The 25681-nt window shown below is 36.9% G+C and overlaps 1 protein-coding gene across 1 annotated transcript in view; it reads left to right on the forward strand.

Annotated features, from left to right (window-relative positions):
• Window positions 1–24956, forward strand: part of LOC131070426 (aspartic proteinase nepenthesin-1) — a 44512-nt gene extending 19556 nt beyond the window's left edge. The window contains exons 9-12 of the mRNA XM_058005945.2: window positions 15017–15144; window positions 15304–15405; window positions 15597–15694; window positions 24484–24956. Coding sequence (XP_057861928.2) covers window positions 15017–15144; window positions 15304–15405; window positions 15597–15694; window positions 24484–24655 — 500 coding nt within the window. The 3' untranslated portion in view covers window positions 24656–24956. The remainder of the gene's footprint in view (window positions 1–15016; window positions 15145–15303; window positions 15406–15596; window positions 15695–24483) is intronic.
• Window positions 24957–25681: the final 725 nt, after the last annotated feature.

Below are 25681 nucleotides of genomic sequence, written 5' to 3' on the forward strand. Positions count from 1 at the left end.
AGGCGACCATGAGGATGCAAATTGCCGGAAGCCAGGAGTAAACCTTTTGAACATTGAATCCACGAAGGCAGAAGTGTTGGCAATCACAAGGGCATAGGCCAAAAAGGCCACATACCCCGATCCTCGCATGGAGACCGAGAGAGTGCGGGAAGCAAGGGTCGAGATCATAAAGGAAATGGCCGCACAAGGACAAAGTAGCCACAAGGCCACAAGGCCGTCACGGACGAAGGGAGAAGAGAGAATCCTACGACAAATATTGCAAATAGAGGTACCCGTGAAGATTGAAGACCTCCTTGAAACCATGCCGCAGTTGAAAACGACTATCTTAAACTCCGTACCCACACAAGCTAAAACAACGGATGCCAACCGACAGTGGTAGAAATGGGCATCCTGGGAACTACCTTGACGGACACCATTGTGGACAGAGGGTCAGGAGTAAATGTGCTCCGAGAAGAGACATGGGAAAAACTGGGAAAGCCTACGTTGTGGCCCCCCACGTTCAACCTGCTAGGGGCAGATCAACACGGGATTAAACTTGTCGGTACCCTCATGGGCCAGCGGGTGATGATTGGCACGCAGCCATTCGTGCTAGATTTGGTAGTGATTCCACTGAAGTAGAAAGGGTACGATGCCATTCTCGAGCGTGGGTGGCTCATTGCAGCAAAGGCGAACCATAACTGGAAGCAGAATACGCTTTCCTTGGAAAGCGCGGGGAGGAAGTACGTGATTGATCTTCATACGCAGATGGTGAGCGAGGAGTTGGCATCCTCCTCCGAGTTGGAATTTGAGGGAGACCAGTTGGGTGAGGATGAGGATGGACGCCGTATGGAGCCCAGTGACGAAGGGGTATTAGAATTGGAAGCATGCTCGGGGGATGATGAGGACTCCATGAATGGCCTCTTCCACTGGCAGATGGAGGATTACGAAATGTTCCATAGCTACAGGCTCGAAGTAGAGGAACCAGAGCAAGTAACAGAGGAGGTGTACCTGCCGGAATACAGAGAATATTGGAAGGGAGATGCCCGTGTGAGTGACACCACCGCACACCAGTTCCCGAAGGAAGAACCCATCAGGTATCAAGAGGTAAAATTGAAGGAGACAAACCTCGGTGACGTAGATAATCCCAAGATCATTCGTGTCGACAACGATTGGAACCCTGTGTGCAAGGCCGCAGCCTTCAAAATCTTTATTCTTCTTCTTCTTATGTATGGGAAGTAGACCGTGGTTCCTGTAGAATTTATGGTTCCAGGTCTTCGGATGGCCATTGAAAATAGACTTGCCATCAATGGGTCCAAATCGAAACCCTACCACGAGAAGTGCTCAGGGGACCCGAGAGGCACGAGACCAAAGCGGGAGACTCTCGGGCGAGGCAAACCGAGAAGAATGAAGGGCGATTCCAGAGGCACGGGACCCGAGCCGAAGACTCTCTGGACTATTAGATTAGGAAATTTAAAAAAAAAAAGAGATTAAAATAAAAAAAATCGGTGGCCACAGTGGAACCACCATCGGGCGGGGGGGCCACCGCCAGTGACCACCTTGCGGTTGTTGTCCACCGCGGATAGGCCCCGACAAATCTATTATACTAGCCGGCGAGATAGAAAATAGAACTGCCCACGCCCCAGCCAAAGACACAATCGTGAGGGAAAAAGAAATTGCAGCAGAAGGGAGTAAAGGAAACCCGACGCCATAGGGAAGAAGAAGATTTTGCCGTAGGAAAAGCACCAAAGAGAGATACAAAGTTGCCAAAGGAGAGTAATTAACAAAGGAGCAAATAAAAACGCTAGCCGAAGGGGGTCTTGGAAGCCGAAGGGGTATATTACCGAAGGGTGCTGGATAGAGGCGGACTTGACAGAAAGATTTCAATTGCCATCGGCTGAAAGATGTCGTATGTAATTCGAAGGGAAACAATTTAGTGCCGAAGGAAGAAATCGCGAATTGAACCTACCCGCAGGGAGGTAATAAAATATTTTTTTGAAAGTGGTGGTGGGACCATCGTGTGGTGGAACTACCGTACGGTGGACCATCGTCGACGGAGGTCACCGGCCTCTGAGGGCGAAACTTGGCGGGTATTCATCCACCGTACGACCACTACCATACACCCAGTACGACCGGACAACATCCACCGTACAACCTTCCCAGCCACTGTACGAGAGACCAATCACCGTACGACACCAAGCCTTTGGGTGACCCTAGTCACCGTACGGCTCAGCCACCGTACGGGTTCACTCCACCGTACGACATACCACTCCACTGTACAACAGATAACCTCTGTATGGGCTCGGGACATTACAGACCGTAGGCCTAAAGGAGCACGACGACGACGGCGGCGGCTTAAAAAAAGGGTGAAAGGAAAAATACCACGACATGACAGGGATAAACAGTGGTGATGGCACATGAAAAGTAAAATGCGCCGACATTCAAACAAGCATGCATTTAATTTATAAAAAAAAAACGACAACCAGATTGAAAAATCATTTGATGGAGTCTGGAGCCAGAACATTGAAAAAATTAGAGTGGAGAAGAAGGTTTTTGGCATCTTAAAATATCACAAAAATGATGTGCGCCATGGACTTTTGTGTGGTTCAGAAGGTTGTAAATTGGTGTTGGCGCACCTGGGGCGCTGCCCCCAGACCCCCAGTTTATTTTTGAGCTACAATACACTTTTGAGTTGGGCGAAGGCATCAGAGAAGTCATAGTAAGTGTTGGGGTTGTCCGTACTGTGAGAAAGAAGCTTGAAGCTAAGCATTGGCAGGAAGCCATAAGTCGTAGAGGGAGACGGATTTGGAGGTTGCGAACAAACAGAGTTTGACGGAAGATATAACAAGAACGCAAAGTCGTACGACACTAGGGAGTTATTCAGTTCAGTTATCAACCTTTGGGGAGTGTGATGGAGGATTTGAGGTGTCTCCTAGCCTTTGTGCCAGAGGGTTGTGGCCACTTCCAGGTACGTTTTGAGGAACTCGGAGTATGTCTTGGCTAGACGTGAGGTTGCCTTGGTGGATGCACAGAGGGCTCGGGAGGAGCTGACCACCAGATTGGAGGGAGTAGTAGCGTGAGACTTAGCTCAACGTACCCAGGAGTTGGATGCCGAGAGGGCAGTGCGGGTGGCTATCAAGGACAAATTGGCTAGGGAGACAGTATCATTTGAGTAGCAGTTGGTGGAGGCTGAGACTGAAAAGCGTGTTTTGTAGACAAGTTTGGTTTAGGCACAGGAGGACTGTGATGTCAAGGAAAAAAAAGAACTCCTCGCGGAAGCAATAATGGTGAAATCCGCACTTGAGCATTAGATGGTAGCATAAAAGGGTTTTTAGGCGAGGACACAGTAGGTGTACGATCTGTGCGCACGACTGACACCAGCATCATCATCAGCCCTACCACCTGCTGCTTCAGGGACGCCCCCTCAGCCCCCTTCTTCTTCTATACCTTGATTCTGTTTAGTGTATGAACCTCATCTCTATTTTGTATTAAGTCGTCCAGAGACGACTTCTTTTCTTGGGGGGGATGATGTTGTCGGGAATAATCATTATGTTATGTTGTCGTTGGTAATTGTGGGTTACGGCAGTCAGTTAGTCTTCCCGAAGGGTGTTGGACGCGACAGTTGGTTGCACCCCTTCGGGTATTATATATTGCATACATTTCCTTCGAAGTAGAATCATGATAGTCGTATCTGGGTGTGATGTTATGAGCACTTGATGTACATGGACAGTTGAATTAATACAGGGACTGGTTTTTTAATAGATTCCTGTTATGTTCTGTGCATTTACTTTCTGCATTTAATCGTTTACCCGTATGTGGCAAACAACACACACAAATATATATATATATATATATATATATATGTGCTGCTGGTAAAGTTGCTTCTGCAGAAATTATATTATATTCGATGACATTTACCAAGTGAACAATATATTACTTCAACATTATTCATTTGAGAACATTATATCCAATCGCTGCAGAGTGGTATCAATTGGTATAGGAGACAATGCCTGACACAGTTTCTGACACAAGAAAGTTGTCTAGCTTCTCCTCTAAACTGCCATACATGATACATGAAGCCTTATCAGCATTTAACTGGAGTTCAATTAATATATCGCTGGGAGTGGTTAATCAAAATCAAAAGGCAGCGATCAATCAAAATGGGCAAATAGCAGTCAAGACGTAAACAACGATAATGGCTAGTCGAACAAATAACAATTAAGTACTCTAAAAGGCTGCGATTCTAGGGTTGATGTAACACAGTTTAATTAAGAAAATATATTAAGTATGATGACTAATTCAGATATAAGTTACAAATAATAAGTACTTTATTATATCCAAAAGCTAAGTCACCAGGTTTGAATTTGAATTCGAGTTCGGCAACCATAAAATTCGAATGAAATTCGGCAAGGGTAAAAATTTGGAAAAAAAATTTGACATTAAATTCACCTTTTATAATTTTATTTTTTAAAATTTAAGTAATATATTCACAAACTTATAATTTATATATACTAAAGTCTAAAAAAATATAATATTAAGTTGATAAGTTTAAAAATTTATTCTGGATATTTAAATATGTTTAATTATTAAATATTAAAATTAAAAAAAATAAACAAGTAAAGTAAAATAATATATTGAATGTTAATATAAATATAAATAATATTAATTTTTTAATGAACGTAAATTATTAAAATATAAAATATATGTTTTAAAAAATTTTAAACTATAGAAATGCTTTAAAACAATTATATGTAAAAAAAGTTAAGAAGTCACGACGGAGGGCCATTACGACTTCGAGCAGACTGCAATGGAAGTGTTGTCCGCCAAGGAGAACGAATACGCAGCAGGGTTCGTGGCCGTGGTGGCCAACGAGAGCACTGTGACTTAGCACAAATTTGCAGGTTTCCATTTAATGCCATGTGATCCTTTACAGAAATCAGGTGGTTGTTTCTCTATTCTTGTGCGACAAAGAAATATGTTCTGCCCAAGCTGTGAGCAAGAGGAGTTCCGTTCTTAAAAAAACCTGATAAAAAGTATTCCGTATGAATTTTTGTGAGGAATTCTAACGAATTTTATACATTTTTTAAATGTTCACTGAATTTCGAACTTAAACCATGAAGTTTGGTAAACCCGGTGACTAAGTCCAAAAGGTGTGATTTAAAGTGAAAGAGTTGTGACTCTCCCATCATGAAGGGATAAAAAGGGGAGAGATTCATTTGTAGGGGGAACCACTAATCAGATCAGATTAGATCAGAACTGTTATTAAGTTACAGACAGTAACATCTTTGTTCTTGGTGACATGCATGGGGATTTTCCTGATATGTATGCTTAATATATGAAGCCTGATAATGTTCTTATGCAGAATTTAATAGTAATATTAATATGGACTGCAATATGAATGACAGTCATACTTAATTTCATATATGTTCATAATACATGAGAAGTTAGTATACTTATAGTCTAATTCTTGTTACTACTGTCAGTATTTGAAAAGGTGGGAATGAGATGTTCCAAAGAGGGGCAGTCTAAATCCAAGCAATAGGTTAAGTCCCAAGATAGGGTGGGGATCAGCGACCCATAAGACTTGAGGGTATAGACCCAAGAGAGGTAAGGGCTTGGATCTGCAAACTTTGAGGGAACCTATTGTAGTTGGTCTCTAAGGGCTTTGGTAACACACATATCCTCCTTCTTCCTTAAAATTGAAATAGTAACAAAGGTTGGTACTTGCATTAAGAGTTATGGAAGACAAACTTAATTATCTTAAATGGTTGATAAACAATTCACTTATTAATAATAAATTAATTGAACTATGAATAGCACAGATTTGATTCATGTTAAACACATTTGTCTCCTAATCAATTTAGTTTAAGTTATAAGTATATTGAGATAGATTAATTATGTTAATCAAGTAGGGGACATTACAACAGGCCAAACCAAATTTACTTTTTAATTATATTGTATATTTGCTTTTTGGATTTCCAACTCTCAAGCCATAATTTAAATTTGTCCTGTTCTACTTATTCAATTAAATGCCCAAATATTGGTATCCTTTAAGATAATATCAGTTAAGTTTTCTAACAATTAGCATCAGGATGTCATAGCTTCTCGAGGCTTGCTATTGATGTATTCACCACCTTAACCCTCTATAGACAACCTGCTGTCTTCCTTACTGATAATTTCAAATACATCTGGAAAATAGGAATTACACTTTGAAAATATAATTACTGCTGCTCCAATCTGTTCATATATAATGGGTCAACATTACTGAGATCTTTTAAATTGAAAGTCTCTAAAGTGATTTGGTCCACATAGTTAAGTTGGCCCACACAAGTTGTCTTTGAAGTTCACTAGCATGATAAATGTTGGTGCTATTTTAACTGTTGGGCATACAGAGTTACTACTGAGGCTTAAGGGTTTACACATGGGTTAACCATTGGTATATTAGTGTATGAGGTGGGTTAGGTAAGTATTTTGAGACAGCGTAAGTCACAACTGCTATAAATGAGGACTTATTGATATCATCTTTGGTGATATAATATACCGTCTTAGGCTTAGAGAGGGAAAATGTGGCTAAATGTGATGAGGAGTTGCTCTATATTTTTTAGCATCTTTTTAGTTAGGATATTAGGTTATATAATTTATTATCGATTCAAAAATATCTTAAAGCTAGATTATTTCTATAATACCCCCTTATTTCTGTTTTTTTTGCATTGTTGTTGACACTAATCTTCTGGGTGTGTATCAAATTGGTCAGAGTGGAAATCTGATGATACTGGTGGAGCTCGGTTGGTGAAGAGGAGTTATTTGGCACTTTCAGATGTTATTTCTGGCTTCTGATGTGGTCTCCAAGATTCTTGGAGGGAGAGTCTAATATTAGTAACTCACTTGGTCAGGTCCGGTTATCATCATTTGTCATCGGTATCACTCTGGAGCAGTCAGTTTTTGAGTCCGATTCATTTTGACCATTGTCGCTACTTGGGTGTAATTATGAGCTATATTTAATTAATTTTAGTAAAGTTTCCCTTTTAATTAAAATAACTTAGCAGGGACCTCAGTATCATAGCTCGTTGGAAAGAGGACAAAAAGTTTTAAATATTGGTACGTTGATAATAGACTTCAGGTGCCGGAATTGTTTTAAAAATAAAGTAAATCACTTTTCAGAGTTAAAAGGCTTATTAAATTAATAAAGTGATTTTAAAAGGGAATTGTGAGGAAAGTTATTGAGAAAGGTTATAATAAGGGGTTTGAGAGCCCATTTGGAGGACACAGATTATGCAGATTTTATGTTATTTGTTTCTGGTCAAACCCTTGGGGTTTTGGGAATCAAACTTGGTTCAAAACAACCTTCCAGAGGATGGAAACCTTATTGGAGAAGAATAAGCTCGGTGGTGAAAGATCCACCTTGGTTATTGTAATGTAGCTCATTTGGAGTTGCAGCTTGAGCATAAAGTTAACAGGTTTGATAAGATTGGTTGAAGATTTCAGGTAAAGATTTGTATCGAAGCTTTTTAATGAAGATTTAGAGATTTGAGTTAAATCAAAGTTTTGGGTCAAGCCATGTGAGTTGATTGGTTTAAGAGTGCTCATAACTTTTCGATTATCACTGTCCTAAAGGAATCAAATAAGAACATGAATAAGGCAAAATCTGATTTTTAAAGTCAGTGCTAGAAGACAAAAAGTAAATGAGGACGAATTGATGGGATTTGCAGCAGACTTAGTGTTTGGATGCCATGAGTTTATGAAAGGAGGCAGGGGCGCTAGGTGTTGATATTGAGGGAGCCGTATCATTTGATTAAGTTTACTACCTGGTTGATAAGCAAAGCCCAGGTTGGATGCAGCAAGTTTGGCAGTTGAGGGCCTTCCTTGAAGGAATTGGCATACTGAAGTGATTTGAATATGTGTGTAGGTGTGTCTGTGTAAAGTGTGTGAGAAGTGACGGGGAGAATAGCAAAGGTGTGAGTCTTTTCCTTGAGCTGTGGAGTTGTGGGATTCCTGGTTCTATCAGCTTGCTGATTCATGTTTGCACTGTCACTAATAACTATACTGGCTTGAGTGTTAAACTTTCCTCTGCTGAAAGCTGAGCTTTGTAATGGTTCTACTTGTATCAAATTTATACAATAGCACCCCTATTGATTAAACGGTCAGGAGTTTATTATTTTACTATTCTGAAATCTGTTCTATCCTGAGAGTTAATGTGATGAAAGGTGTGCATTTCTTAATGAAAGTTTTGCCATTACTGTTATGTTTCTATACAGTAAGCGCAAACATCATCTTCTGGGTTAAAACCTTTCAAACCAACAAACAATTCAGACCAGCAAAATTGGGTTTCAAAACAGCAGTACAGTGATCTTAATTCCTTTCCAAAATGTAAGGCCATTTAGAGGGAAAAAAATTGTTTGCAAATCAGGGTAGATATTACAATCTCCCCTTGAAATGATCATTTTCCAGGGGTCATATTTTGTTTGCTGATGCTTGAAACCTTTATTGTGATATGTAATGACAAACTTATGATTTGCTCCAGAAAAACTTATGAGAGGGACTATTGGAACAAAAAGAGAAGGGGTGACAAGTCGGCTCCAGAAAATCTTCAAAACAGAGTTTCTTGTTGGTGAATGATATTAGTCTTCACAAAAGGGATAATGGAATGAAGGGATAATGGAATGAAAGCTGAAGGATAACGGTGAACTTAGAGAAAATGTAGCCAACTTAATTGTACATAAATTGGAGGCTGAACAAAAATCACTGTGGAAGAATTTGGATAAGGTTGTAAACCTGAGCAGGGCAACTATTAAGAATTGTGCAGGGAGCTTGAATATGCTCCAGGGAGGGTTGAAGGCCAAGCCAGAGCCAGCAAGAAATCCAAAGTACAAGAGAAAGGCAAGATGAAGGGGAAAAAGAATACATAATCGGAACTAAGAGGATTACGTAGTTCCAAGGTTGAGGAGTGGGAGGCCATAAATGCAATGAGCATCTTGGGCTCTCGTTAGTTTGGACTTCTGCTGTTTATTTGCTGTTACCTGATGTTAAGCTATCTGTTACTGTTGTTGGTTTAAGCCCAATTTCTCTTTGTTGTTTGTTTCTGCTCTTGACTCTTAATGCTTCTATTTAACTTTGTTTCTGTATAAGGTTGGGAAGCTTTCAACCCCTTTTTCTAACCTTACTAAAAAAAGACGAACTTAAGATTTGCTCTAAGTCATTCCATTTTATGCAGAGTAGCCAGATACACCCATCCCTAGGCGTGCCATGTTGGCTACCATACCACGCATGCCCAAAAACACTAATTTTTCAGGCGTGTCGGATAGTGTGTGATTTGGCTTATAAAAAGTCTGACGTGAACCTTTCTAAACTTAATTTAAAAATCTTCATTTGTGCAATTTTATTTTATTTTTCTATTTTATTGACCCGTTTTTTTGGGTCTTCTTCCAGTGCAACTATAATATTTTTTTGGATGATTTTTTTAGGCATTATGAATGAGGTGGCTATTCAAGTTGTTTTTAATGAAGATAGCTTTAAGATTGTTGGAGGAATGTTAATGTCAGCAAAGAGAGTTCACCTTGGAAGATTGCTTAAATTAGAACCTAGTAGCATTTAGTGATGAATGTGATTCTTCCATGGTTCCTGAAGTAAAAAATCATAAATTACTTGTAGAAAAGACTATTGTGGCATGAAAGAATGGGTCGCATTGCTGAGATAGGTTTCTTAATTTTTGCAAATGAAGCATACTTTTGAAGGTCTTCTAATTGATTTGTATTTCTATGAGCATTGTGTTTATGGCAAACAACATAGGGTTAAATTTTCAATTGGTAATGCTAGAGCTTAGGGGATTTTGGATTTGACACATATTGATGGTTTTGGACTTGTTAACGTTCCTTCACTTATAAAATCCCATTTCTATATTATCTTAATAGACAACCTTTTAAATAAAAAACATGGCTTTAACTTTTTTAATAAAAAATGTGGCTTTAAGTTTTTTAATAAAAAAACGTGGTTTTTCTCTATTAAACATAAATCTGAAGTTTTAAGTAGGTTCAAGGAGTTTAAGGCTCTTGTTGAATAGGAAATAGAGAGGAAAGTAAAAGTCCTGAGAACAGTTAATGTTTGAGAATTTTGCTTAACAGAATTCAAACAATTTTGTAAACACATTAGGACTCCTTGGAGTTATAGGGAGGATGAGCATGACGTTGATGGAGAGGGCTTGAGTATGCTTAGTGGTGTTAGTTTAGAGCAAAAAATTGAAAGAAGCCTTATCTTACTCATCCTAGAATCTTTGATTGTGATAGGTTTATGCATGTAACTAAGGAGAAAAGATCCAAGCAAGATTGTAAAGCAGAAAAAAATATTTTTAGTGGATGCTGTGAAACTATGAAAGAGTAAAGAGCTTTGGAATCTAGTGACATAGAGGACACTTTATAGTCACAATGTGATTTTCAGAGAAATAAATGATTCTCTAAAACTAAAGCAACCAAAGGAAGAAAAGAAAAAGAAGATACACTTTGAGGCCAAAGAAGAGCAAATTGAATTTGAAGGGGTTGGTGGACAAGTTGGAAAGAATTTGTAAGACAATTCAAAAGAAGGGTCTTATATTCCTTTCTTGAGAAGCTCTACAAGGGAAACCAAAAAACTATGAAGGAGGCTTTTGCATAAACAACTTGTGAAAAAAGAACCATGGATGAGGAGATGGTAGCCTTGGATAAGATCGAGACTTGGGGATTTGGTGAATTTAGCTTATAGAAACCTGTTGGCTCTAAATAGATGTTCAAAAATATATATGGTCTAGAAGGAAAGAGCAAGGTCTTTCCCAAATCGAGAGAATTGATTTTGGTGATATATTTTTGCTACTTTGCTGAGTTGAATCCTATTAGATTCCTATTGTTTGTTGCCTTTTCTTTTGAGCTTGAGGTAGAACAAGTGGATATTAAATCAACATTTTATATGGGGTGAGAAATTGAATGTTGTTGTTAAGGGAAATAAATTTTTTGGTTTCTAAATTGAAGAGGACTCTTTGTGGTCTAAAACAATCAACTAGGATGTGGTACCGAAAGTTTGATACATATGTTTTCATCATTGTTTTGTATGTTGGCGATATGTTGTTCATTGGAAATAATAAGGATATGATAAAAATTAACTAAAAATCCAATTTTTGTTACAATTTGACTTGAAAGATTTCGGGGCTGCAAAATTTGTTTTAGGCATAGAGATTAGAAGATATCAGGTAACAAAAAATTTGCTTGAGTCAAATGTTCATTCTAGTTTGTAGAGATTCAAGATGCATTATTATAAATCTACGAATTCTTGTTCTTGTTAGTACAAAGTTGTCATTGGAACAATGCCCTAAAGGCTAAAACATACGAGGATGTTGAGGACGTGTGTGATGTTTCATATGCAAATATAGTCGGGAGCCTTACATAGGTTTGTACAAAATTATATATTGCACAAGCAGTGTAAATCTTGAATAGTTATATGTCTAATTTAGGTAAAGAACATTTGATTGTAGTGAAGAGGGTCTTCAATGGCCACAAATATTATGTGGCACTTTAGACTACTCTTCTTGCTAGCATGGGAACCTAAAACGAGCATGATAGTGGGATATACATTGCTTTGCCAACGTAGATTGGGTTAGTAATGTGGATAGAAAGAGGTCCACCAATGGTTATGTTTTTTTTTTCTTGTTTGATAGCGTGGTTAGTTGGATGAGCAAAAGGCAAGCAATTGTTGATCTTTCAACTATAAAAAATTGAGCACATGGCAAAATAATTACGCTTGCTAGTTCTAGAAGTTGTGTGCGAATGTTGGCTTCTACATAAGATTGTAAGGATAGATGTTGATAGTTAATGAGTGCTATTAGTTTGGCCAAGAATCCTACATTTCATTTTTGGGCAAAGCACATAGATGTATATTATCATTATGCTCATGACATGGTGGGGGAGAAGAGAGTGTTCATGGAAAAAGGTGAGACCTTGGAGAATGGTGTATATTTTTTAACCAAGCCTATGATACTTTGAAGTTTTTTTGGTGTAGAAGAGCCATGAGCATTTATGCTTCTAACTGCCAGTTCATGTTTGTTTTTGGCATGCCTCCTTGTGCAATGTATACGAGAAGTGGAAGGTTGTTGGAGAAGATGTTGTATACTTTGCGTAATAACATTTTAACATTGTTGATTAATTCTGGCTTGTTTGAAATGGGACACCATGCTTTGGATAAGACAATGTTGGATCATTTTGGTATGTTGTGTGACATTGGAACGATAAGCATATTGGGGTTTTTCAAAATTAAGGGACGAGCTCCGAGACGAAAGCTGAAAGGTAACACTTGGGTGCTTGGGTCACCTAGGACAAAGAGGACTACATGAGACACCTTGGAATGCGGAATGACTCTATGGAGTGTGATGAGTCACATGGGGCAACATGATATGGTGGACTCATGGTTTTATAAACCATTGTTGGTTTCTTGTGTCTCTCTAGGCTATATATTATTATGAGTGCTTGGGTTAGTGGTGTAGTGTGCGATTTTGGTGGTAAGGAAACGTTGCTAGAAATTAGCCATAAGTTAGAAGACATTAATACAGCACAGACAAAATTCTCTTTGTATTGTATCACTTTGTTATATGCTGAGTTGTCTTGTGTTTTCTTTTTCAAAGGATTTCCTAGGCCATATATGGTGTTTTTTTAGATCGGTAATTGGGTTTTATGCTTTTGACTGGATTTTTGAACCAGTGGGATCACATTGGGGGATCCCATCCCCGTGGTTACATTTCCGAGGTATTAACACTTCCTAGATTTGACTCATGCGGAGTTAACCATATTTCTTTCCGATCTCATACACCACCCTTGTCACTCCTGCTGCACCGAAGCCTGCCATCGCTTCCATGCACTCTCTCTCCAATCCTCTTCTTTCGCTGCCCCTTGTCTCTCTGCACGGTCTCCCTTCTGTCTTCCGCTGCCCCTTATCTCTCCACTACTCCCACTTCACCTCCGTCTGCAGGCGCCAAACACCTTCCGTCTACCGGCCCTCTCATTCGTCACTGTTGGATCTCTGACACCTTGTCAGACCTGGGCCATGTCAGCTGCAGCATGAGGCATTAACACCTCGATGTCTACCTTGGGGGAATTGCCAGCGCAATGTCCATCGCACTCCATCAACCCTGCATACACCAAACTGGGATGGGAATCGAACACAGAACTGCCCTATCAACAGGGCTCGTGACCACCGTGACGCTGCGGGGTGAACCCCTAGGCTAGATATGGTGTTATGTGTGTGCATGCTTTGTTATATTGCTGATTTATTGATGGTCTGTTGCTAATTATAACTATCTAACATTCCTTGTGCATTTAGATTATCAATCTTTTCTTAGCATAATACAGATCTTGCTGCTGCATTGGTGCAGAGTCTATATCAATAATAACTTTATTAATTCTAAATAGTTGGTTAGGATCAGTTCTGAATATTCAACAGATTATTAGAAATGTGATGTTTACTCCTATTGTATTTACTATTAACTATTAAGTGACAAACAAATAAAATAATTTGTTTTTCTTATTGATCTCTAGGAGCTTCCCATTATTTTTTATCTTTATTTCTCTATGCCAGTATTCACTTGAGCTTGTATCAAAGAAAGAGATCTTATGCTTGATTTTCACAGCTAAACAGTTGTTATCATATGCTTTTATCTCAACTTTTCTTTGCCTGCTTGACTTTTGGGTGTAGTCCTGGTTAGGTCCTGGTGGTAGGTTTCAATTATAATTGTAATGTTTCTAATTGCCACACCACAGTTTCTTAAAACATACAATTACTTTTGTTATTAAGTCATACCCATTTTAACAATACTTACAATATACATGATGTCACTTTCTACATGATTCCTCAATATGTTTGCAATTTAAACAATAACCGGCAGTCATTTTGATAGAATGGGTTTTGTATTGGTTCAGGATATAGCAGATCTAGCCTTGTAAATTACAATCCAAAGTTCAAACAGACTACAGTTCTATAGGAATTATGAAATTTAAAGTTTATACTAACAGTTTAAAATGCTCTTCTAAAGCAAAATCATGATAAAAGTGAGAACACAATAAGAGTGCATATGTTTATATATTACTTAATAGCCTAGAAGCCATTATATATAACAGAACCATATAAGTGGTTCATAAAACTGTAAAAAACTCAAAACAAAAACAATTTGTGAAAAAGGTTGAAAATGAGGGATTCTTTTCAAACATGTACAAATGTATAGAATTTTTTCAGTAAATATAGAAACTATTTTGATTTTTAGGCAGTTAAGTTAAAAATAGAAGTTGATTATGGTCATGGAGAGAGGGAGATCCTTAACTAGGATGGTAGCGGCTTTCTGAACAGATGCATCTTTTGGGAGACACGGTTCGCCCAACTTCCTATAAGTGGTATCAGAGTGGGTTGCAGGTTCGAATCCCCTCGGCTGATGCGGAGGGGGAGATTGTTGGTATGTGTCCAGCATGTCTCCTTGGGATTCGTGACATGGTTTAACAGCCTCTTGTGAGATCCTGAATTGGGATGGTAGTGGTTTCTTGAACAGATGCATCTTTTAGGAGAAATGGACAGCTTAACTTCCTATAAGATCCTTCACAGTGAGTACGTCAAAACAGGATAAAATGTGGAGCAAATCAATGGGTTTCAAGATCTGCCCTATAGACTTCGTTCTTGTAGTCATTGGGCTTTTTACAAAAAATTCTAACTGAAAAAACTCTTGAATTCATGTTTCCTATCCTTGGAAACCTCAGTTGGTCTCTGCACTGCCAATTTACATAATTGCTTATGAAAGAGATAAGTCAAAGCATTACAATGGTTTAATTGGCAGACTTCTGTTTCCACTAGTCTTAGGGAGCTCATTCTTAACAGGTGTGCCAAGCCATATCAGTCTCTGTAGTTAAATATATTATGTGATCTGATCTTTAGTTCCTCTGCATGCGCCACTCCAATGCATATTTTTAAAATTTAAAATATTTGTGTGCATGTATGTATGTCTGCTTGGAGAGGGGAGGTTGATGCCTTGCTTTTGATAACACAGGTCAGAATCAGGAGATTGGAGGATTGGAATTATTTATGTCTATGACTACAGGCTCTAAAGACTTCATATTGGTTTTACCTAAATTCAAGGAGGATATGGCACGGGAGCTGGAAATTGCTAGTTATCAGGTAAATCATGAACTCTATAAAAAAAAATACATTGAAGAGTACGTTTCCAACCATCAAAAGCTTTCTCGACATTTTAATATCTTAAGATTTAATTTTGTATTTCATGTTTCAAATTGTAGAGAAATGTATTAATTTTCATTGGCAAATTTATCAAATCAGGTTCATATACTGAATTTCAGCAGTGAGGGGGATGGAGTTAAAATCAGATGGACTGTTTCACCTGCTGATTCTAGTAATCAGATATCAAATGATACTGCTAAGGTTAATAATACTGAAATCTCTCTGTTTTCAAATACTTTAGTGACTGATATGGATGATTTTACTGTTGATCAAGATTATTCATTTGTGTTTAAAAAATTGGTTATATAAGGTGCTGAACAAGTTTGTCTTATTTTTATTTTGGAAAAACTTTGATTTTTGTTTGTTAACTGCTGATTATTTAATCTCTGCAGAGAATCATTTCCCTTTTGACTGAACACAAGGTTCACCTTCGTGATGCGTTCGGAACTTACAATTTATTAAGCTGGAAAGTTTTGCCTCCTTCAGAAAGGTATGCAATTGTTGTGTGTTGATAACAAATATACAATTCTCACCTGTTTCTTGAGATGGTTTGTTTTGTTTGATCCCTCAGTTCTATAATAGCTTTCTATCCTTCTAAGCTATTCATAATGTTAATGAATGAAATGATAGTTGTTGCAAGCTATCAAAAAATTACATTTTATAAACTTGTGTGCATAGTTTCTTATGATCAGTGCTTTCAGGACCTGGTCAGGATTTTGTAGGATGCATTTTGAGCTAAGTTACCGGTTTGGGTTTGGGGACATGAACCCAGTTCGTGGGTTCGGGCCAAATTTTTTTGCCCTTTGGGTTCATAGGTCGGGTTCATTCGCATATATATATATATGCAAAAATATAAAGAAATATACAAAATTATAAAACTAAATACATTTAATATTATGCTACGACATCATTGATCAATGTCAAATGCCAATTGATATTTCAATAAAATCATATGCCATATAATATATATCAATGTATCATAGATTCATATATGTACAGGTTCATGATTCAAGTGAAAATCATTACAATTACAAATTGACAATAAAAAATAATAATTGTCTTCTATCTTCATCAATCATTAAAAGGATCTAGATAAGATCATCATCATTTGCTCCAAGTTCAAATTCAAAATCATTTGAACCCAAAGCAGTGCCACTCCCACTAGGTGCATTAGGTAGGTATCTCGTCACCATCATCCATAGTGACTTTAGCCAAATTATCAATAGTTGCATCCATGTTGGTACACTCAGGGGTTACATTCCAATGCTTCATTGACCCATCCTTGTATTGTTGTTCCTTATGTGTTAGAAGACGCAAATTGGAATGAATATAAACCAAGTCATCTACTCTTTTTGAAGCCAACCGGTTATGCTTCACTGAGTGGATAAAGGAGTATGTACTCCAATTTCATTCAGCAGTAGAAGAAGTTGCAACCTGTTGAAATTGGAGAGAAAACCAACAAAACTTAAAATTGAAAAATGCAAAATAAATTAAAGAACGTTAAATGCTAAGGTCTACAATACAAATGTTAAAAATAAAAAGTAAAAAAAGTTGTGATAGAATCTTGATTGCAAAAGGTTGGAGGAACATATATTCTTGACCATGGAGGTACCACCATGTAGTACCATCCATTTTGGATTGGTCATTAAAGGCACAAGGACTATGACTTCTTCCTGAGATAAACAAACTATACTCTCTCCTAACACTTTCCACCACTTCAGGATTTGTGAAGTCTATCAAATGCTCATTTGTACCTAGTAGCAATTTCAAAATCTCTATATGGTGGAGTTCTCCCTAGCAAAGAAAGTATTTCATTGCTATAGTATATGGGACACAATGCATCTGCAAGGAGTTGCAATGGTGTGGTCATCTTGTTCCAACGATGAAGAATGATTTTTTCCACCCTTTTGGAAAATACTTCTCCGGTGACATTCTCTTTTTTTGCTATTATGACTTTGATTTTGATTTGTATCAATATACTTGATCATAATCATGATAGGCTCTGTGAAATTCAAGGCATGCCACACAATCCCACCAATTGTCATCCAGGATCAATGATTTAACCTCTTGGGCCCTTTTTAAATTGGATTGCTTCCAAACACCCCATTGGTTACTAATAACCATGGCATTCAATGCTTGTTTCACCTTCAAAAGTCGTCTCATCACTATTGTATGTGATGCAAATCCGGTCTCAACAGCTTAGGTTCATGTAAAAATATGTCAATAACACATTAAAAAATATTATATACACATTAAACATGGCATAAATAAAATTAAATAGATAAATTAAATTTACCTTAAGCATTTCCAACTTCGAGAAACTCTTGAAAATGGCTTACATATGGTGGTTTGTCACAAATATTTGGATCTCCTCACCTTCTTGGTTTATTTCCTTCACCCACTCTATTTCAGTGCCAATTTCTTGCATCAACCAAAGCACTTGCAGCCCTACAAACCTTTGCATTGTCTATAATGACTTGGACAACATTTTCATATGACCCACCATATGTATGGAATCAAAGAGGTTTTCGAAATAAACTCTGCATCTTTGAGTTGCTCCTCACAATCAACTGTCCTCAAAATCATTGCCCCTTTGGGGGACACTGCAATAACATTTATTAATGGACGGTTTTTGCAATATTCTCTATTAGAAACAATAGAAACTTCCGATTCAACCCTAGAATCTCTAATCTGTTGGAGTGATGTCTCTACAAAATTCTTCTCTCTTGCAAATAAGGTGGTGCACACTTTTTCATACCTAGGACTTCTGAAACCAAAAGGTGCGTTATTGATTGCCTTCACCATCTCTAGCCAATATGGTGATCTCACCAAGTTGAAAGGAAGACCATTAGCATAGATGCAAACGTGCAATTTTTTGCTCTGCAATATCTCTTGCTTCCATTTAAAATGCTTTGTCCAATGGGCCTCTTTTGCGGGAATGATTGGGATTTTCTACGTCATCTTGCATAGAGGGTATCCCCAAGAAAGGATGACAGGAGGTCTTTTCTGGTAGTATATGATATTTAGGTAAAGTCATTGGTGTTTTGCTTGCAGATGGATTAGCTCTTAGTTTTTCTCTTGCTATAGCTTGATCAGCTTCTTGTTCTCTAATGGATCCTAGACAACCCTTGCTCATTTGGCCTTACATACATTTTAATCCCTTTCCCAGCAGGGCCACTAAAGTGACATCTCAGTCGATAATACGAGCACCTATAATTGGTTTTACAAAAAATTACAATTCCATTCATATCCCTCACCTCTGGGAAGTTGTTGAAGCATTGTAATATAATTCCATAAAGGAGATCCTCTATCAACTTTATATTTTTGGTTTTGAGTATTGTAATCCCCACCCACTGAACTTTTGTTTTTTTTGCTATTATAAGAAATTAAACATTTTTAAATTAGAAAAAATTAAAAAAAATGCAAAATACACTATGTAAAAGCTAATGAAAGTATGAAAAAACATTATAAAAAATAGTAGAACTTGTTTATCTTTTTCTAAAAATTAGGAAAAAAAAACTTGAAAAATATTCTTCAAAAACTTAATTTTTTTATCAAAAGATCAAAGAATAGGGTTAAATGCTTACTTTAGATGCTTGAATCTCCTTTGTGCGAGCTCTCCTCCTTCCTCAAGTGCTCCACGAACAATTTCCTTTGAAAATAATCACCTGGCCTTCAAAATGCCAAAATGAAAGCAAGAGAGAATGAATGAGCAAATGACCATGTTTCATGTTTAAAAGATGTTATAGGGGGGTGGATTAGGTTTTTTTTTTTTGAAATCCAGGCAAAAAAGCATTTTATAATGTTTTTAAAGTCACTTTTAAGTGACTTATTGGCAGCGCACTTGGGTTCGCTTGGGTTTGCCCGGGTGCACACCCGGACCCACGCAGACCTTGTCCGGACACGGGCCTCCGTACTTGCAATCCTGGTATCTTAGATTTTGAGTCCTTTAAATGGCATGTTAGTTTGTAATGATCCATTTTCAATCCTTTACGGTTCCCATAAATTTCATGATTTGTGCTTTTGCCCCACCCTATACTTTGAACCAAAAGTTGCTAATGATACATTATATTGGAGAATTGAGGAGGTTAGATGGTATAATGTTGTCGCAAGAAAGCATTGTTTGACAGTGGCAAAAAGTGGTGAGTATTTGGGAAAATTGTCAATCTAAACTTTGGTATATGATGATCCCATGCTTTAAAACTAAAACATATTTTAAGCGAGACATGAATTGATTGTTCTAAGATCAAAATTCAACAGTTTAAGCCTGTGTTCTGGATGGGAGGTGAATTGGGCTGTTTTAAGCTTGTGTTCTAGTTGGAAAATGAATTGGTTGTTTCAACTTGAGAACTTTAAAGATTAGTGTTCATTTTATAACCTTTTTTTTTAGTCTATAATATAGGATAAGAAAACACAAATGTTTTGTTTTAATATACTAGATTTGATAGACAGGATGGACTATCTCTAATATAACAAAATCTGAAATCTAGATATGACTTATAAGAAAAATGTAAAGGGAATGATTCAATTTGATTACTAAAGGTGAATGGGTGCTCTAGGAACCTTTAGATCCAGTTCTCTCGTAGATGTTTCATTATTAAGGAATTGCATTTGAGTTTTCTATTGTAACATCCGACCCTTCACTTTTCTAGTTTCTGTGAATAAAATTTGTTTATCAATCTTTGAACAAGAAATTCCATTTCCCTTGTCATGTAAAATAAATATTAAAACACTGCAATATATTTTTGCAAGTTTAATGTTCTTTTTATTTGCAGTGGCAGGTGTTTATTTTGATCCTTTAGTAGTAGGAACTCATGGTCGCTCCTTAAATGTCAGCTTTTAATGATGTGACTTTATGTTCTAGCAATTCCACATGTTTTCCCAAGAACGTTTCTTCAAATTTGGTCATATTTAATTAATTTATAAATTTAGAATTGAGGTTGTACCACCATTGTTTCTCCCAATATTTAAAATAAAAAGCTATCAAACAATTTGGAAGTGTATAAGTTTTGTTGGTACATATTTTACCAAAATTTTGCATGTCTTACCCATAAAGTAAGTGCGATGTCCCCCAAACTGAATTTCATCAAATGTAGTTGCTACTGAGAAAGCTGTATTATCTTTATAAAATATTAACAGCCAATATAACAAAGACAAAATATTTGCTATGTCCCTCTCATAATGTAAATATAAGGGGATATAATCTACTACGTTACATAAAGAACAGATGATAGTAATAGCTCTTACCCATATGCAAGAAGACAAACTCCTGCAAAGAGAATTAACATCAGTCAAGAAGAATACAATCTATATTTGAAAATACGATATTACTAACATTGGATAAGTCATTAAGTTTATTGATTTTTAGGAGAGAGTAGTTTTGAATATATAGTTACTATGAATTAATAGCAGTCCGTTGACATCTCAGGGGTATTGTTAGTATCTGTGGCGGCGATACCATACTTGGTATATTATGGTCAAACAAGGAAGACTGAATACAATAATGTTTGAATCGGTATCTTAGTACCGATGTTTGATTTATTACATTTGTTTAAAGGAGCATATCCACGGAACGATAAGAGAAGAAATAATGTAGGAAGTAATCACAAGGGGATGACATAGTGTTTAATTGTTAATCATTATCTCAATAATGCAAAGGTAGAGGAAGTTATCGAGATAGCGAATATAAGAAACTAGTCATCATTATTATTAAGTTACTTGATACCGGCGGATTATTAATTAATTAGTTATCCAATATGGAAAGGTGCGATTAACATACGAAAAGAAGCCTTAATGAATAGATGTATCTTTTGGATACACAACAAGATATAAAGACATTTGAACCATTGAAGGAGAGAGGATAGAAATGGATTACTAATTATTTTCAATCCATTGGGATTGGTACCATGAGCCTCTACCTTCTCAGTCACAAGTTGGTTTCCAGAACATAATTCTACATCACATACAGCACTACTGGTTGCAAGCAATGGGATTGCTATAGGGGTTATTATTTTACCAGTAATCGCATGATTCAGATGTCAAGTCAGTTTAAGCAATTCGTATTCAATTTAGTCGCATAAGCTTATCACCCCATTGAACTAGCAAGGAACATATTAGGTACAGCAGAGTTAATCTTAACATTAATTACACTAGGTACGGGTATACGAGACAAGATCCTCTAGCTTACATTTAAGTGTTGAATCAGAATCAACAATAATATTGGTACTTATGGCATCATATTGTAAGTAATATCAACAGCAACTATATTGCATTTAGCAATATCATATACCAAACACAGCATGATTTACAATTATCTTAGGAGGTGAGCTTGTTATAAAGGAAGCAATACCACGTGGGGAGTCTTTCTTTTGACAGAGATATCAGAAAGGAGGAAAAGGGATTTCAGAAGAAAACTCAGGTTTATTAGTACTAGATTAAGCTTGCCAAGTGTTTTGTGGGCTCCACACAATAAATATTCTTATTCCTATAATAAATGAATTCTCACTCAGTGTTTGCAGCAAAAATTTGATGAATCAGTCCTTTTTGGCCTCATAAATAGTTGAATTCAAAGTTCTCCCTGCATATCAGACCTTTGTATTCCTCCAACCTGCTGTTGCACTGGTGAAGTACCATAAATTCCAACGTCATCTTCTTACGGGCATGGCTCACCCTATATGCAATATCAGCAATTCCCTCAATGCAACCTGTATGATACTAGAAAGTGAATGGATAGTGTTTGAAAACAAATAAATACTAGCTGTAAACATTTGCAAGCAATAAAATGGAACAACAAGCTCAGTAGAATAAATCTTCTTACAAATTTATTCTTGCCTGCAAACTGAAATAAACTTGTTACTTGCAACTCCTCGAACTTGTAAAATCATGACAATCTAGCTCAAATATCGCCACAAATGTTTAGCATTCAACAAAACTTCACACAAACAACATAGGGCACAAATTGTTCGACTCAATGGTGATCTCTGGGTGAAATCACTCAATTAGCTTGGTGGGTTTTCATCCATTAAATTGATTGCTCAAAGGGTTTTTGTCCTTTGGTTGAAGAATGAACTAAGTACAATCTCTCTGAACTAGGGATTGTAATTGAAATTCAAGAATGAGGAAATGTCTCCTCACAAACTCCTTTTATAACCACTTTAGATCTTTCCATAATTTATCATAAAGTGACTTTTATTTAGTAATTTATTTTGTAAACCCTTAAGTCACTCGTTTCTGGGATGTGGGGACTTGGGGGAAACTCCCCTCGCTGCACCTTTGCCACTGTTGGGATGCTGCCGAGACGTCGGGGATGGTGGGATGTCCTGGGGACTTCCAGGAGCCCCCTGACCGTCTTGGAGACTCCCAGGAGTATCCTGTTGCCCCCAATTAGGAACTCAAACCCTAAACAAAAAAAGATCAAAATTTTGTGAAGATTGCTCAAAAAGAAAGTGACTATTTTGATACCTTTAAAAGTGAAGCCACACCAGCATTGATTTGCAGATGATGTTGCAGCTGCATGAGGAAGTTGAAGTAACTCTTTGCCTTTTTCTTTGCAGCTTCTCACCACAGATCATGGTGTAATTTTCACTGCAGATCATGATGTTGCTAATAACTTAATAAGTTATTGTTGAGCCCTTTCAATTCTGGCTATAATGTTCTATCTGAAGATTGTTGCCTCATTCTTGTATTCTGTACCACCTCTACTCATCAACAATCTTTTTTATCTGCAATATTGAGATTTATTAATTATTCCTCTGTTTATGCCTTTTCAGTGCTTTTGCCTTCTTATTTAAGATATTCTTCACCTAGAAAAAGCCTATCAGGAAGAGAACTCTTTGAATGGGTTGTGGACGTCTAAAATAATTATATACCTATATTACATAATGTGGTTTGGTACAAGACAGTATACCCAGGTAAACAAAAGTTTGCTGGATAATGAATGAAACTTCAAACGAGGGATGCATGTACTGATTTTGGCATGTGATAGCCTCTTCAACAATTCTCTTTCTAAAACACAGTGAACTCCTTAAAAGATTATCTCTTTGTTAAATCTGTCATAGTTTGCTTCAAAACTTTTTAATTATGCTGGATCTTTTATTATCTTGATTCTTAACAGTGGATTCTGTGTTGTAATCGAGTAGACAGCAGGCAACAGAACACACCTCTTTGTGAAATTATATGTGAAATGAGTTGATATATGCCTCCAGTTTCTTTGTAACTTGTCAAAGTCATTCATTACAATATTTATGGTTTACCATCTATTTTGAGGATATGATAAATGCAAACCTCTATTGCTTTTAACCTAAGTTACCGGATTCTTCTAGTTTAGCTCGGGTCCTAGTACTGGTACTGTTCAGGTACTGGTACAGTTTGGGTTCTTCCTAGGTACGTCTTGGATTCTTCCTGGGTACTTGGGTTCTCTATGGGTCTTTCTATGAAGAACCCACAGAGAACCCAGACATCCAGAAGTACCAAGGGCCGTACCCAAGCATGGTTTCATAAACTAAAACCTCAGTTTCACTCCCACAACTTTGTGACAGCATTTTTATCAGAATATGCCATCAGGCAAGCAATTAAATATCATTTCAGTTGCTTTTGTGAGCTACACACATGAACACAGGGTTAGTAAACTTTTTATCAGCAATACTGAGATTGATTTCAGTTGATTTACATTATGCATTCGTAGCAGCTGTTTGCTTATGTTTTGTGAAATCACTTTCCTTGTGTTGTTAATGATTTGGCATTCTGTCAAATGTTTGAAAAATGAAATTAAACCAGCTTCTACACTTGACACCTGCATCCGTATCCATACCCGTACCCGAATCGGTAACTTAGCTTTTAACATATAACTGGTCAAATTTGCCATATACTTCTAGATCATTAATGTGCCAAACTTGAATTTTGGATTTTTAGAGTTGGAAATTAACTCCTTTGCAGATTTCTGAATGCAATACACAATGCCTAAATTATCCAGACATTACACTTATTGGCTAATTGCTATTTCTTGTGAAAATGAATGAATTGTTTTATACTCCACTCTACCTTTTGTGCAAGTACTGGTTGGGACGATCTGCATTGTTGCCAGACCATCATAACAAATGTTAATTTTATGCAATGTATACTTCTATAGAAGTCATTTTTTTATCATCCAGTGTAACTGCTTTAGAGCATGCTTGAGGTTTCAAACCCAGGCTGACAATGCTTGAACAATTGTTGTATGTGTTTGTCTCAATCACTTTTGCTTCTATGCCTCTCAACTATTTTTTATTGTGGCTGTAACAGATCATGGCTTCAAAGGCATGGACTAGCATTATTGGGTGGTTCCATAGGTGTTACACTAATTGCCTCATCCTCGGTAATTTACTGGTATTGGTGGAGACAGAAACAAGAAGTGTTTGGAAACTATAAGACTGTAGATGCCATAAATCAAGAAGAAGAGCTTCAACAACTTTGATTTGTATAATATCTTACAAGCTCCCTTTTATATGGAGTTATCGGATATCTTCATCATGTTCTGTATGATAAAAGGAGGTCACAATTACCAGAGGATTTGTAAAATTTTATTGTTAGTTGACACATTCATTTTCGCTAAGCATTCCCTTTCCTTTCTACTTGTAACAGACTTCGTAATTTTGTAGTTTTGGTTTATATCGGATTAGGCCATGGCAATATACTGCTTTACTCTGCAATGCACTCGTTCAATTCTAGCAACAGTCATACAAAATTTCTCTCAATAAGATTGATCTTCTGGTAAAGTTGTTCTCAGTATTACTATCATGACTTTTGAAGGTTGATGTAATTAATTACTTTAGGGAGGTAGCATCAGTCAGGTAGATTTTTGGGTCAATCCTAGTTCTGTGATGAGTTGAGGTTTTCTTATACTTTTTGCAAGGTAAACATAGCAGGCTTTCATTTATTGCATCGTCAATTGAAATAGTACGACTGTTAAATTGTGTTAATAATTTTAGCCATGTTTTCTTCACATCTTTTATTTTTTTTGTTTTTCCATGACATGTTATATGGGCACATCATTGCCCTTCACCACCCCCCGTTTGAGCTTTGTTTTCTACATGAATAACTTTCTAAATATAAGGTATATGGCACTATAATATAGGTATAATGCAGACATAGCCTGTTATCTTAATGCCTGACTGCTAACAAAAAAATTGCACACTATGGAATAGATATGCTCTATATGTGAAATTCTAGTGTGAGAAAGAAATAAAAACACAAAGGTCATATTCAGAGTCCAAGATTCTTTATCATTTAAGCTAGACAATATTCGTGCTATATTTGATTGTGAAAATCCAAGAGAAAATCTGCTACAAAAAATATAGGTCAGAGCTTTTCCACATCAGCCAAGGATTGCCTAAAACCTCTTTTTTATAATCCAACAGGAACATCAGCTTAAAAAATTATGTGAACGGTTTTATATATTGAAAATTGTGCTTACTAACACATGCCAAATAAACCTCTACAA

Source organism: Cryptomeria japonica, chromosome 3 (assembly GCF_030272615.1).
Source record: "Cryptomeria japonica chromosome 3, Sugi_1.0, whole genome shotgun sequence".
Taxonomy (NCBI): domain Eukaryota; kingdom Viridiplantae; phylum Streptophyta; class Pinopsida; order Cupressales; family Cupressaceae; genus Cryptomeria; species Cryptomeria japonica.